The sequence below is a fragment of the Ips typographus genome, linkage group LG3, assembly GCF_016097725.1.
Source record: "Ips typographus isolate SLU linkage group LG3, UJ_Ityp_2.0, whole genome shotgun sequence".
Classification (NCBI taxonomy): Eukaryota; Metazoa; Arthropoda; class Insecta; order Coleoptera; family Curculionidae; genus Ips; species Ips typographus.
The window spans coordinates 4152129-4167181 of NC_138424.1; the positions used below are offsets into that span (position 1 = coordinate 4152129).

Genomic DNA, 15053 nt, shown 5'->3' on the forward strand with positions numbered 1-15053 from the left:
GTGTAACATGGGTTTTTATTAAATAGTGTTACCACGTAAGGAACGAAGTTACACAAGTTGCGGTTTTGGGACACGCTATTATGGATCCTAGGCTAAGCACCCCGCAATTAGCACTTGTGTCTGGTATTAATCGCCGAAGTGTACAAAGAATACTAAAAAGTAATCATTTTCACCCGTATAAAATAAAGCTGGTGCAGGAGCTCAATGAAGATGATTATGACAGACGCTTAGAGTTCTGTGAAACAGTAAGTGAAAGAGCATCAAATAATCCGAATTTTGTATTTAATACTTGTTTCTCGGATGAATGTTCATTTTTCTTAAATGGCACTGTAAACCGACATAACTGCCGTTATTGGTCTGACAGCAATCCACGAATTTACCGCGAAACACATACGCAATATCCACAAAAATTAAACGTTTGTTGTGGTGTCTTCGGAAACTATATCGTTGGACCATTTTTTATCGATGGCAATCTTGATGGGGACATGTACCTTAGACTATTGCAAGAAAGTATCAATCCAGAACTAACAAATATCATTGCAAATGATAATAATCTTCAATACGTCGAAGATGAGGTGATATTTCAGCAGGATGGAGCACCTCCGCATTATGCAATGGCTGTCCGCAATTATTTGAACGAGGTATACCCTGGTCGCTGGATTGGACGGAGAGGCACTATCGAATGGCCTGCACGATCACCAGATTTGTCACCTTTAGATTTCTTTCTTTGGGGTCATATTAAAAGTAAAATCTAGGCTACCCAGCCAGCTTCACTAGAAGAATTACGTCAACGAATAACTTTTGAATTCCAGCAGATAACTCCTGAAATGTTATCCAACGTGCGTGAACGATTTGTACAAAATCTGTATTATTGTATGGAAGTTAATGGAGGACATTTTCAGCATCTGTTGGACTAGGTTTAAGTTACGTTTGTAATTAACTTCTTTTAAATTACGATTGCTAATTGTAAATATTTTTCATTAAAATACCTAATTTTACGTCATGAAGATTCAAGATAGTGGCTGGTAGATATTTTGTTCTTCTTTGGACGAGTCTTTGGATCATTTACTTTTGATAAATTACTTTATGGTAAATAACATTAATAATCATTAATAAACTAGCTTTGTTACTCGTCGTCTATTTTTATTTGGATTTGAAATACCAACGATACTGTTTTGTTTTGTTAGTGGAACCATAAAGAAGGTTTGCAATGGTCATTTTTTTGCTGCGGCGAGGTAAAAAATATTTCTTCCAATAAAATGTGTAAATTAATAAAATAGTCTGTTGTTTGAGAACCGCTGAAGTAAAAGTCCTTAAACCAGGTATTTTTGTAAAGAGAATCGAAAGACCTATCAAATGATGTGTAACTCGACCTATCATTCCATTTAAGATTTTGGGGGTGGATTCCGCCCTGACCAGAGTGTGACAGGTAGGAACCCCTTTATAGTCTAAAAATGTTTCCCCCTCGAAAATAACATTGACGTGTCCGAGCGTTTTTCGAAACAATATACCGGGTGGCTGAAAACGTCGCTGTTTCGTTTTCGTTGCGCCACCCTGTATAACAACACTAATCGTAAAATGCTAATGTTCTCATTGCAGTTTTCTGCAGGATCGTAGGAAAAATATTGTACCTAATACGTGCCGGAAGTGTCTTTTCCGCACTCGATAGCGGACCGAATCATCAACTGCAATCAGCGTGCGGAAAAGTGTCACTTCCGGCACTTGTTAGGTAAATAACTAAAACCAGTATAATGTCGGTTACGGTACACTTTGAGAATTTCTGTCTTCTTAAATAGTTATTTGCGCAACTAGGGAGGAAAGTGCAACTTTTGCTCCCGCGAACAATTTGAATTTAAAGTTCAAGGGTGCAAAAAGCTAATTAATAATAAAAAAAAAGTCAGTTTTATTGGTTGGTCATTCAGGTTGTTAAAGAACGTTTCCATATCTAAGACCACATCAAATATTTGTTTTAAAACATCAGTTTAAAGTTATTAATGATTTGATATCTTCCTGAATGATTAAGAGGCGAACTTAAAACACTATGACCGCATTCGTTTTCAAGCTCCATGTTGGTCAAATTATGATTTTGCTAATTTATCGTGACGTCAGAAACGCTCTGCTCGTACCATAAGCGTGAAAAAGATTTGTAGTACTTATACTTATATAGCCATTTTTTGGTTTAATACAGCAGCAAAATGTGAAATTAGATTTAAGGATCAGCAATACACAAAACCTAAAACTGTTTAACAAACATAGATTTAATTATGCATTAATGATAATAATAAATAAACAGCTAGTTAACAAAAACCAAAGTTAAATTTAATTGAACAACAATAATCATATTTTTATACTATGGGTCAGTACTTTCACTTTAGAATAACTTTATTCCAAAGTTTATTTTCTCACACTATACCGGGTGTTCCTAAGAAGTGGCTCACCCCTATAACTTTTTTATTTTATGAACAAAACAAACAATTTTTTGTTCAAATTTACGAACAAATTACGGAAATTTAACATTTGGTTCAACCCACTAGATCAAAAAATGTTTTTTTTCTTTTTTTCAAAAACTTCACTCTAAATATGACAAAATGGGTATGGTTGGATGCGGAATGATAAGCAGAATCCGAATATCAAAAAATATACACGTTGTCCCATTTAAATTTTTGAGCCAGGGGTGAGCCACTTCTCAGGGACACCCGGTATATTAAATACCCTACTATAAAATACACTAAAATACAACAATCATTTTACTCACATTTTGAATTGTAAATTCTACACATCACTTACTCCTTCCTCATGGGGTAAACTTTTTATGAACTCTATAACTTTTTGAACGTTTGTTTTTTTACCCTGCACGATCCACGTAGTAATTTTATGCATAGCTTTCCAAGCGTCACGCATTAAATTGTAATCTAAAAATTAAGAAAAAATATTATTAACGTTATTACAAAAAACTAAAAAATGGTTAGATTTGATATTTACTTTGATTGTCGACAAAATAGTAACTGATTTGCCTAAAAAACATGTCAACTGCAAATGTTACCTGAATGCTCAGATGGCACGTGCACAGATGAAAATTCATCATCTTGATCCAGTTTAAGCTTTTTTGGTGGAGGTTCGTGACATAATTCAGCAACAGGAGGCGATTGTCTTGGTTGTGCCTGTTTACATCGAAAATTTGATGTGATCGTATTCGACAGCGTTTTAACACGTTGTAACTGACATTGTTGTATTGCTGAAGGCACTTTGTTATAGTTATGCAGCAGTTTGTTATAGTACCTAATTTAATATGGGGTAGTTAACATGTGGAGTATAGTCAAAAAAAAGGCAGCAAACTGTAAGTTGTTTTTTTTTTTACCAATCACCAACTATCCCTGAATATTATAACTTTAGTTGCACGTCATAACACAGGCGATTAGGAGAGGACTATTGCCAACTTAAAAGACATGAAGAACAATAAATCACCAGATGACGAAATTAGCACCGAAAATATAAAACTAGGAGTATAATACTGTGTAAGCTATACAACGCTTGTTTAAGAAACTCCATAACGCCTGATCAATGGAATAAGTCCACCATAATACTTTTACACAAGAAAGGAGATATAGCCCAAATAGAAAACTATAGACCAATTAGCCTGCTATCGCAGATATATAAGCTGTTTATGAGAATAATCACCAAAAGGCTGACAGCTAAACTCGATCTTTACCAACCTATTGAGCAGGCAGGATTTCGTAAAGGCTATGGCACAAATGATCATCTTCATACAATTAAAATCCATTAGTATAAAAAACCATTAGTTATCATGGAAATGGAAAGAATATCAGGCTTATCCCTGAGAGATAGAGTTCCAAACACAGAGGTGAGAAGGAGAAGTGAAGTAACAGATGCCATTACAAGAATATCGACTCTAAAATGGAACTGGGCGGGTCACCTAGCCAGAATAAACGGCGGCAGATGGACTAGAAAAATAACTGTTATGCCAAAACTGTCGAATACTGGCTATAAACAACTTTATTCTATTTTCCACTACTAACATGATAAACATGCCATTATTGACCGATTAGTAACTTGAGAAATTAGTTTTCTCTACCTTAATGGTCATTTGTCTATTAAGACATATGAAATATACTTCACTTGACAGTTATCATCATCCGGATTGTGTCCTTTATATGATACTTTTTTGTGTGTGTTTTTGACATTTTTGTGAACAATTTTAGGGGTTCAAGGGCACAGAAACGCTATACTGAGCTCCTTCTCAAATCGAGCTGGCAAATTGCTGAGTGCAGAGCCAAAGAACAAACAAGTCAAGTCAGGTATCTTTAAGGTTGAAGAAAACTCAACAAAATCGTGAAAACAAATCTATGGTAACTGATGTCTTAAAATTTCGTAAATGTTTTTTTGTAGAGTTTTTCCGTGGTTTTCCGTATTCGTTTTTAAAGATTTTGCAATCGTTTGTGTTTCATGGTCGGAAAACTAAAGGAATTTGGGTTAACCATGTCTCCTGTAGAAAAATAGTACATTTTAATCTGATACTCCTAAGAACGACTAGGTAAGTTCCAACACATGAGTTAAAATAAAATGTTTTTACCCACCGACCCATTATTAGGTGTTTATGTTGACCTGTCTCTGGAAGTAACCAATTAAGTGCCTCGGGGATGGTTAGAAAAATTTTAAAGATATGTGAAAGCAATTAAAACACTCCTAATTCTCCACAAGATGGATTCCAATAAATTCCACCCAAAAACTAAGCTTTCAAACATTTGCAAACTTTTAAAAGCCCAAGGGCCACAGAAAACGGCCACTGAGAACGTCGTGTTTACCTATATGTGTGTTATTATTTATTATTGTAACCTTTTTTGATGCCTTGTGTCTTGCACCAACTTGCTGACCCAAAACCATATTAGTTTTGTAGAAAATGATGCATTGTCCTTTCAGATGTATTAATATATACTTTTCATATACTGAGCTTTGTTTTAATTACTTTTTTTTGTATATTATACCGGCAACTCAGGGTCTTCTAAATACGCTTCTAACTAAGCTTCCCTCACTCTCAATACCCCAAAAGTTTAATTAAAACAGTAAAAACCACTCAGACTTTTTTGCAAATGAAATTCAAAATGTAAACATTTACAGTTCTGACATTAAAGGTCACATTTGAAAGTAAAATCATATTCTTCAATTTCGGTTGGTTATTTATAACATTGACAACGCCGCTCATTTTCACCTTGATGACGTGCAACTAAAGTTATAATAATCAGGTATAACTGCTGTGATTTAAACATGTTAGTGTCTAATCTCTTCTCGAATCCGAACAAACCAACCATGACTTGAAAAACTTACAATAACAATGTTCTGCAACACTCTGATTTTGGGAGATTTTCTCTGTTCATCGAAATTGAATCCAATCGGTTCAATTTCTAATTCAGGTAATTTTTGCGGTGATGCTGTTGAACCGTCAGTAAAAAATGGTGAACAAGAATCACTGCTAGCCCGAATACTCGTAGACTTTCCAGCTGGAATATCGCTCAAATCCCTGAAACAGTTCTTCTGTTAGAAAGAGAATCAAACTGCCGCAACAAAATCGAGTGTACCTTGCCACTGCGTCCCAAAATGGATCGTATTGGAAAAACGTTGGTGTTCGCGGGTTTTTTGAAACAGGAAAAATGTCTTCTGTTTTCTTCTTATGTGATACATCACAGGTCAATTCTTGCATAGAAGATTTAACTAAAATGGATGTTATTAAATGTAGGTACAGCGGTTGTCACTCAAATAGCAGAGAAAAAGTACGTACGTAAAGACAAAAATTATTCCATAAAATTTGAGGTCTTGTTATATTATACCTATGTACTATAGGAAAAATGAACTACTTACGTTTCATTCTTTTTGGTTTTCTTTTTCTTTGCTTCTTCTTTTTCTTTGAGGTATTGTTATTTTTCAATTTTCTGGTTTTCTGTTTAACCATCTTAGTTTTTTGGTGGTGATTATCCTGATGGCTACCGCTCTCGTAATCTGGCGTGGACCAGTTCACTTTAAATCATCCACATAAGTTATTAGTTAGGAAGAAAAAAATCAATAAACGCGTACTACTTACAAGTGTCCATATAATCCAAGTTATTCTCATTGAAAAGTATTCTAGGTGGTGGTGTCTTTGGTTTATTTTCTTTTTTGGCGGGTTGATCTTTTTTCCGTTTTTTAGAAAGGCGTTTTTCCGCCAACGATTTTTCTTCTGCTTTCTTGTTGTCTTCCAAAAAGTTGATTAATCTTTTACGTATATCCGCAGCGCTGTTCGTTGCTTTTGTATCGTTATAATTGGCAATAACTTCCAGTTCAGGTTGTTCCAATATGGTTTTAGGTTCTTCTGTTGTTGGTGAGTTGATTACAGTTATTTTGGTCATGTCTTTCAGCATTTTGCAACTTGCTGAAAATATGAAAAATCAGTGACAGTTAACAGCCAAAAAAAAATTGAAACCAAATAACAGTATAATCAGTTTTACCTTCCTTTTGATCTTGACTTTGTTCTATTTCGGCTGGTGCACATTTGTGGACGGTTGACATTTCCGCCGGTTTAGTTGCAACAGGAGATACTAAATAATGGAGATATGTTCTATATGTTTGTTGAGACGAGTTACTCATTTTTTCTTTGTTTATTGGGTCTTCTGTCTCACACAAAAAAGGTTTGTTGGGAAAATGGAATTTTGCACTATTTTCAAGTAAGTTGAAAATAACATTAACCTAGTCGTCCCAACACAAGACCACTGACTTAGGCTCGGTCTTGATACCTAAAAACGCTGACGTTTTGGTGGAAAATCTACCACCGTCATCAGAGAATCTAAAAAAGAACACAACGGCAGAACACAGAAAACCACAACTTAATAAATATTAAACCTGATAATGTTCAATTTGGAACTCCGAGAAGGGTTTTGTCAATAAAAATTTAAATGTTCTTTTTTAGATTCTCTGAAGACGGTGGTAGGTTTTCCACCGAAACGTCAGCATTTTAAGGTATCAAGACCGAGCCTAAGTCAGTGGTCTTGTGTTGGGACGACTAGGTTTCAACTTAGTTGAAAATAGTGCAAAATTCCATTTTCCCAACACACCTTTTTTGTGTGAGACAGAAGACCCAATAAACAAAGAAAAAATTCTAAATAATATTTAAAAAAACTCAAAGCAAATTCAAACAAAATTGGTTAACACATCTTCAATAATTTATGTCAACAAAAACGATATTCAGAATTGTCAATATTGAGCGATGTTGTCAGTTGTATACGTGATTTGTTTATTAAAGTATAACATTTACAGGGTGCGGTGTATGCGGCTATTTCTCGAAAACTACTGGCCTTTCAAGATAAGAGATACTCCCTCTGGTGACCAGTTTTGAAAACAGTTTTCTGTTTCTTCTAAAAAATCTGTCTAGTAAATCTGGACACGAGAAAATGCTGGAAATAATTTTCAGCTTTCTAAATCCCGCTAGGGGGCGTTTATACCACTAAAATGAAAAATATTGATTCAATTACATGACGTTTATCATTTTGACGTTGCCAGGTGCCGCCATACCGTCTCTTGTGCATGTGACAAGCGTCTGTCAAAGCTGAATTTATATTTATATTGCAAAATAACTCTTGTGCAAAGTGTCTTGTCCGCACTTGTCTGGTGCGTACAACAACAAAGTAGTCTAGATTTTTTGTTTACTATGAGTTGTAATGGACAAAAATTAAGTTTATAATTACGATTATGACTATAAGAAGTTGAGAAAACCCGGCCGACAGTGTTTAGAGGCCTTTGGCAACTTCAGCAATAGAAAACAATTTTTACCTTTTATAGAATGAATGTCCAGTAAAGGATCCAATTTCAACAAAAATGGTTTACACGCACCTGCTTCACTAGATGCGTCCGAGGCACCTGAAACAAAAAGTAGTTATTCGCGTCGTTCGTGCACATCCAGCCATCGGGCGTACTAGATGAGGCAGACCAAATATGACGTCATTTGACAGCTCATTTGCTAACAGTACGAGTTTTGTAATGTTGGCATTTCTGTCATAATATTTTTTTTTTAAATTTTACACTGAAACTCTTTTACGACTATCATTAACATAACATTTTCAAATAAAACACACGCTTACCATAAAGGGATTTTTGTGAGATAGTCTTATCAAGTACGGTAAGGAGCTCCTGAGTACTCAAATGTCGATCCTCCATCACCTCAATCTCAGCCACATTATCCTTGGTCAAATCGATAAAAATCTCCTCAACAGCCGACTCCACTTCTGTGAACCGTAAAACGTTCTTATCCACTGTTGTCTCGTTAGTAAACACTCCATCATTGACTTTCAAGCTCAAGTCGCCCATAAATTTCTGAGTTTGAAGATGGAAAACGTCTTCGGATGATTGTTCAGGAACTGTTTGACGTGTTTGCGGGTCTGGCGAAAGTTGAGTGAACAAGTCCTGCGTTGTCTTGTCAAAATCTGGAGTGAGGAAATGCTCAACTGTTTCTACGTTATTGGAGGTTAAGTCTGCTGGAACTGTGGTCACATCTTCAGCTATTATAGTCGGGTCTTTAACTAAGTTTACAGTAAGATGTTTCAAGCTTTCTGCTTTCTCGTTGGGCACTAAATCTTCAACTGGTTCCACCATATTGGCCTCCTCCAATTGTGAGTCAGAGTCTAATTGGAATTGCGTCAACCTTTTAGCCACATTTTCGAATTGGGTGTAAATAGATCCTTCAGATCCACATTTGGCTTGGTTTAAATCGGATGGAATAAACGAATTAGACTGTTTCTGGACTGGACTAGCAGTATCAGTGACTCCACTGTCTATTTTCTCGGTTCGAATTTTGACTAAAGGTTCTCTTACTAGATTAACTCGTAAAAGTTCTTCAGTGAGTTTTAGAGAGACTGGTAATTGAGTAGACTGACTTGATTCTGGTGACACTAGTTTCTGTTCGACTTCAATTCTCTCTGCAGCATCTTTAGTGCTTTTTAAAGGTGACAGATGAGAAGACTGAGAGTCTCTTATTGATTCGTGTGCCATTACTTCCTGGTTATCGTCAACTGTATCTAGAACTTCTTCAGTGATTTGTGGAGCTAATTTCGCTTTCAGATCAGTCAATTTTATCTGAGAGTGACTTGATTCTTGGGACATACTTTTAACTTCTTCAGTGTTGTCTGTCACAGATTGTTGACTAGGTACAATGGCATCCATGGGATGACATTCCTCAATTTCGCCCGGACTATTTAATTTAAACTGTGTCAATCTCTGTGCTACGTCTTCATTTCTTAATTCAGTTTTATCTAAATTTACTGCTCCCTGATCTAAGTTTCGTTTTTCGACTACAGTTCCTACATCAGTATTTTTCCAGTTCTTTGTATCATGAGTAAATTCAGTAGTCTCTTTTAAAGCTATCTGAACTAAACTACGCTTCTCTACCACGTCAGTTTTACTCAAATTATCCCAACTATAATCCGGATCTTCTATTGCAGTTTCAAAGTCGCTGTTGGTCGATTTAAAAGCAAGTTGAACTAAGCTTCGCTTGTTGTCTACAGATTTTCCGTTAGTATATTCAACTACTGGCTGTTGTTCACTAGACTGAGTGTTTAGTTCAAACTGGGTCAATCTCTGTGCCACTTCGAATTCTTTATTGCTCACGTTTAGATTATCCACGTAAATCTGGTTTTCAGTGGCCGTCTCAAACTTAGTGTTAGTGGCCACGCTATATTTTTCTTCTACAAAACTGGATTCTTTCACTGAATCCACTTCTACAATCTTAGGAGGCTCTAAAATAGACTGTTTCCCACTAGGCCCATCAACTTCCATTACGAAACTCGAATTTTTCTCAATTTTCTGTGAAGCATCAGAGTCCAAGTTAAATTGCGCATGTCTAAGAGCGGCAACTTCAAAATCTTCTTTCAGGTTCTCGGTTGCGGTTTCTAGAAGTTCTTGAGTATTTACAGAGCGTTGGAATGGAGAGGATGAAAAGAGTTCGGACGACTGGAAATCAACACTTTCAATGATCGAAGGTAAATCGCGAGATTTGGATTGGCCTGAAACTAGGATAGATTAAACCGGGAATAACGAAAATGGTGTGGTATAACCTAATGGAATATCCGAGGATGATGCTATTATTTCGTCTTCAAACATATTGCTGGAGGTGACAATGTTATCTTGCAAACTTTCAATTCCTGAAATAAACCCAATTGTAAAAGTACGAAACAGAAATAGAAAAAAAAGCGGCATTTGTGTAACGTGTGTGATTGCTTAAAAAAAATCACAAACTACTAATTGCAAAGCTTTGTTGTTGGCACTTTTTAGCTAATTTATCTTTAATGAAATCAACCTAACGTTCTATGGACAAAAAAATATAACGTAACGATTTTACTTACTTTCTAGAGCCGGTGTTACTGGCCTACTGGTAACCGCATTGGAATCGGTGCGGCTAAAGGTCATATCCTAAAAAACAAAAAAAATATTGCTAAGGTCTAAGTTTTTGCATTTTATATGACAAACCAAAGAACTGTTGCTACATATTGACGCAGTAGGACCGTACGACAATTTTTCTTGTCTGTCTGTTGGTTCGCTTTTGGTCAAATTCTTATCGGCTACCACCTGTACACAAATGATTCTTTTACTACAGTGCGTCCAGGATAAATAGGGCCACAAAAGGAATCTTGAAAACTGTTAGAGATACAGATTTAGTTAAATTGGACAAAAGTTGCGTAATCATGGACTTAATAAAATGACATCTAAAAAATCATCGATTTTTTTTGTTGTATTGATAAAACTTTTTTATTTTGTTTTTTTGTGACGTTAATATTGGACCTAGACCAAAACTAATAACACTTTTACACAGCAATTTTTAAAGCTCTTTAAAGTGACATTATCTGTTTTTCACTCCGAAGTTTCGTCTTTGCGGAACCATCATCAACCTATTTTTTTTAAATGCGGTTATTGTTTTTTAATATCAGATTCCGAAAGCCCGTTTTATTCCGAATTCAATGATGTATGACACTATGTTTTGAATGAGTTTTACTACTACTGAGTTTTTTTACCTTAATAAAGAAATGTCCTATCACGGATCTAAAAATAATTAAATATAAGACAAAGAAATAGTTTTCTCCAATTCCAAAAAAAAAAAGAATAAAAATTAAAAAAGTCATACATTATTGAATTAGGAATAAAAAGGCCTTTTAGAATCTAACATAAAAACAAGGACCATATTTAAAAAAAATTAGTTGATGATAGTTCCGTAAAGATAAAACGTTGGCATGAAAAACTGATAATGCCACTTAAAAGAGCTTTAAACGTTGCTCTACGGAAGTGTAATTATTTTTGGTCTAGGTTTAATATATATTGTCGTAAAAAAGTCGATATTTTCTGTCATTTTATATGGGCCATGATTACGCAACTTTTCTCCCATTTAAACAAATCTGTATCTCTAACCATTTTCAAGATGCCCATATAATATCCATATAATATGCCCATAAAAAGGAAATTTACTAATAAGTTAAATAATAACTACGAATATGCTTACCGTTTGAGTAGACATTTGGTCACTAATTTTTGAAGTAACACTGGTTTGACCTAAAATCATACAAGAACAAATAAGACAGTTAAGGTGAAATAATTAATAATAATTACCGCCAGAAGGGGATTTTTCCGCAGATCCGAGACACTCCTGAAAAAATAACACCTGCCTCTATTTGCGCCGTCATACTTTAAGTCAAGCTTAATAAGTTGTTCAGACTGTGAAAATACAGGTAAAAAATCACAAGTCTAAACTTAAGCTCAGCTTAAAATACGACGGTGCAAATGGCGGTTAGTCAAAATTATCTAGTCTATTTAAAAACTAGGAGTGATTGTAAATTAGGTTGGCAATAGTGGTCAAATGTGATTAGCCAGTTGGCGGTATGATTTACACAGCAGAAATCATAATTAAACAGGTTATGTCGAGAAAACACCGGCTCGGCCATTTGACACTACATGCGGGAAAAATGCGAAGTAGCATTTTTCTGCGCACACTGCGGGAAAATTGCCAATAAAAACTTAAAATTAAAAACGAAATGTATAGTTATTTCATTCGTAGAAAAAACATTGTTTCCGCATATAGTGTGTGGGAAAATGCAACTTTGTGGTCATTCGTAGAAAAAAGATTTTTTGACAAAATATTGATTTTTTTTTTAACTGGCTCGACGAGAAGGGTATTAAGATTTCTTACCGTTGATATTCCGCTAACATAATCACTATTGTGAGTCGAAGACCTGCATTTACTTCTCGATGCCTGAAACCCACTATTACTACAATAAATTCCTCAAATTTTACGGTTTTTACCTGAGAACTTCGAGATTTCGATAACTGACGTTTCCTTAACGGTCTATAAACTTTCTTTTCCTCTGGAAACAACGTTTTCGCTGATTATCAAAAAACACAACTCTACCAGCTCTTACTTAAAGTAATCGATCTGCGTATCGAAGATCTGTGTTGGAAAACTCTACCAAACATTTTTGGTAAAACGTGGGAAATGAGCCATGAGGTTGGTGCGTCTTTCTCCTCACTTATTACTATTTCGAGGGTTTTGTCTACCGTATTCCAATAAGGTTGATTATTAGTGCTAATGCAGGGTTTCGTTAGGATGACGCTAACCACCGTGGTTTTTTCAATTTCAACGAACGACTGCGACCTGCATTAAACCACAGAAAATAATAGTGTATTAGACTTAAACATGCTTCTTTAGTACACAGGACGATTTGAATGGAATCAGAGTACTGTTGGTAGTTGTGATTAGTCAAATAAAAGCAGCAAACTAAATACAGCTTTTTTCAATAATTACAAACTATCCATTAGATTTTTTTGACATTTTTTAGTCTTACTTGGTGGACTTTTATGCTAGGTCCACATGTGCATTAATTGCGCATCTCACCACAATGGGTAGTTTGTGATTAGTCAAAAAAAGCAGTATTTGGCTTTTCTTTTTGCTTTTCTGCACATACAGTATGTCCAAGATTCGATTCTCTATACAGGGATCTTGCTTCCCGTAAGAGCTACTGCAAAGGATAAATAGGGAAAGTTTTAGAGAATTTAATAGGCAATCCAACACCGTTTTAAATATATTTAATTTTTGCTTCGTTTTTGAATTATTTTCGCAAAACCAAAAATGACCATTTTCAAAAAAGTGGTGTATTTTCGCTATTAAAACTTGCCCCATTTAACCCTTGCAGTAGCTCTTACGGGAAGCGAGATCCCTGTATAATCGAATCTTGGACATACTGTATATGAAATTCATAACTATTTAGTACTTGTTCCATACTACGTAATTATTAGGACTAAACTGTGAGCTACTCACTTGCATACTTCAACCGATTTAACATACTGAACTGGAAAATACAACAAATTCCATTCACAGTTGTTTACACTGGTTGCAGTGCTGAAACTGAACACTTGATCTTTTAGGTTAAAGTCCAACCAAATTATATCCTAAAAATATATTTTGCTAAAATATTAAGAAATACTAGCTAAAAGTACCAAAATAATACCGCCTGATGTGGAGTGCAAAGGACATTTCCTAGAGTAACTTTGGTGGCTTTTATCGAAAAAATATGTGTTGAATTCTTATTGAGTTTACTTAACCAGGCTCTAATATCAGAGTCAAAGGTGTTGGAGGATATTTCTGCATTACAACATAATTTCAATAAACAATATAAAAACCATAAAGTGTGATTTACCAGTTAACAAAGCTGCACTCAACTCAGGCATTTCAGGCAATATACTATATTTCAAGTCTTTGTTCTTAATCAAATGTGGATACAATCGAAACACCGTTTCCATAATGTCACATTGTAAGGAGTAGTCTCCATATGTAGTTAGTAAATCGAACAACTTGTATCTAAGGTAATAGCTTTAAGGAAAAACACATAAAAAGGTAAATGCTTACATGTAGCTAACATTCTCAGTGCCAGTAGCCTCTTTGGTCTCCTGGTCGCATTTTTCAAGATTACGATTAAACACAAATAGTAAATGCCGTTTCGCAAAAGTAGAAAAATTCATGTAAATCAACAAGTTTAGTACTCCCGTAGTGCTGGTTGTAACAAAAAGATTACATAACTTTTGAGCATTCAGTGCTTCCTACAAACCAAAAAATGATGTACCTACCTAATAAGTGGTGGGCTTGAAAGAAAAAACTTGACTCACAGGCAGAAAATACAACAATTTGCTAAAGTACTTCATCTGCAATGCATATTGAGTTATTTTGAAACTGGACAGGTAGCTCAAAGCCAATTCAATGTACTTGAGTAAAAATTCTATAAACCGAATTTGAGACTTTTCAGGGATCTGCTGATTTAAGGTAACCTGCAGGTTGATTAGTAGTGCCTCAATTTCGCTCCATTGTAATTCAGGATAAGTTTGGCTCTAAAATTTAGAATAGTGTTGTGAAGTCAGATATGAGTTTCATATTGGTGAATACTATGTAGAATTCCTATGAAAAGGTACTTACTTGCTGGGTAGAGTATAAGCCTTCTGTTAACTCAAAAAACTTGGCTAAAGACATTTTTAAACTAAAATAATCGATTTTGCTTGTAAACCTTAAAATATGTAGATTTTTAGGAAAGCTGAAAGTGTAATTAATGTCCGCCATTACTCACCTCTGGGACGGCTTCACCTACAAAAAAAAACTATCCCAAATTCACTTCCTCATCACTTTTTTAGTAAATCAATATTTTTAATCAATAACAATAATAAACCATCACACTCCATTTTACATAATGTTACTGATTTTTGGTTTAAATTTTAGTGCTAAAATTACGGCGTCACTTGGGCAGACATTTTGAACACGCGAACATTAAAAGCATTAAATTCATAGCCTACCTAAAAAATAAACAATTTGTAGTGTTTTTTATTGGGTATTATTTGTAAACAAAACCGGCACGATTCAAAAGCCGCGCGTTAGCCGTTGACATATGTCAGTGGTTTGAACAGTAAACTAAAACGTACTACTAGAGACTAGAGGTGACACGAGTTTAATTTAATAAAAGCCAAATCTCTGTTTAAGCATAATTCAGAAA

The 15053-nt window shown here is 35.0% G+C and overlaps 1 protein-coding gene and 1 long non-coding RNA gene across 5 annotated transcripts; one reads left to right on the top strand and one right to left on the bottom strand.

Annotated features, from left to right (window-relative positions):
• Positions 1-2238: 2238 nt before the first annotated feature.
• LOC145726292 (uncharacterized) lies at positions 2239-14866 on the bottom strand. Of its 4 annotated transcripts, none has more exons than XM_081975312.1 (24): positions 14634-14866; positions 14486-14573; positions 14182-14400; positions 13925-14115; positions 13716-13876; positions 13527-13660; positions 13337-13467; positions 12441-12673; positions 12325-12386; positions 12212-12274; positions 11635-11686; positions 11528-11577; positions 10504-10602; positions 10380-10446; positions 10092-10178; positions 8124-10040; positions 7876-7902; positions 6498-6587; positions 6095-6421; positions 5875-6030; positions 5595-5727; positions 5344-5536; positions 3044-3161; positions 2239-2912 (listed from the first exon to the last, which is right to left on the bottom strand). In XM_081975312.1, exons 2-24 carry the CDS (start codon positions 14537-14539, stop codon positions 2773-2775), a joined length of 4704 nt encoding a protein of 1567 aa, XP_081831438.1. In that variant the 5' UTR covers positions 14540-14573; positions 14634-14866; the 3' UTR covers positions 2239-2772. The 4 variants fall into 4 exon arrangements, with proteins under 4 accessions (XP_081831438.1, XP_081831437.1, XP_081831436.1 ...); XM_081975311.1 differs by having other exon boundaries at positions 7816-7902; positions 11635-11671; positions 14634-14865; XM_081975310.1 differs by having other exon boundaries at positions 7816-7902; positions 14634-14865.
• LOC145726335 (uncharacterized) lies at positions 3711-4962 on the top strand. Its single transcript, XR_014177560.1, has 2 exons — positions 3711-4552; positions 4610-4962. It is a non-coding gene; the product is annotated as an uncharacterized LOC145726335 (long non-coding RNA).
• Positions 14867-15053: the final 187 nt, after the last annotated feature.

What these genes read in the sequence shown, in the direction of transcription:
- LOC145726292 (XM_081975310.1), bottom strand. Translation starts at nt 14,539, where the DNA reads ATGTCTTTAGCCAAGTTTTTTGAGTTAACAGAAGGCTTATACTCTACC. An exon ending in TTTGCACTCCACATCAGGCG is followed by an intron (nt 13,468 to 13,526) that starts GTATTATTTTGG and finishes ATATATTTTTAG; the next exon opens with GATATAATTTGGTTGGACTT. An exon ending in CGAAATCTCGAAGTTCTCAG is followed by an intron (nt 12,275 to 12,324) that starts GTAAAAACCGTA and finishes AGTGGGTTTCAG; the next exon opens with GCATCGAGAAGTAAATGCAG.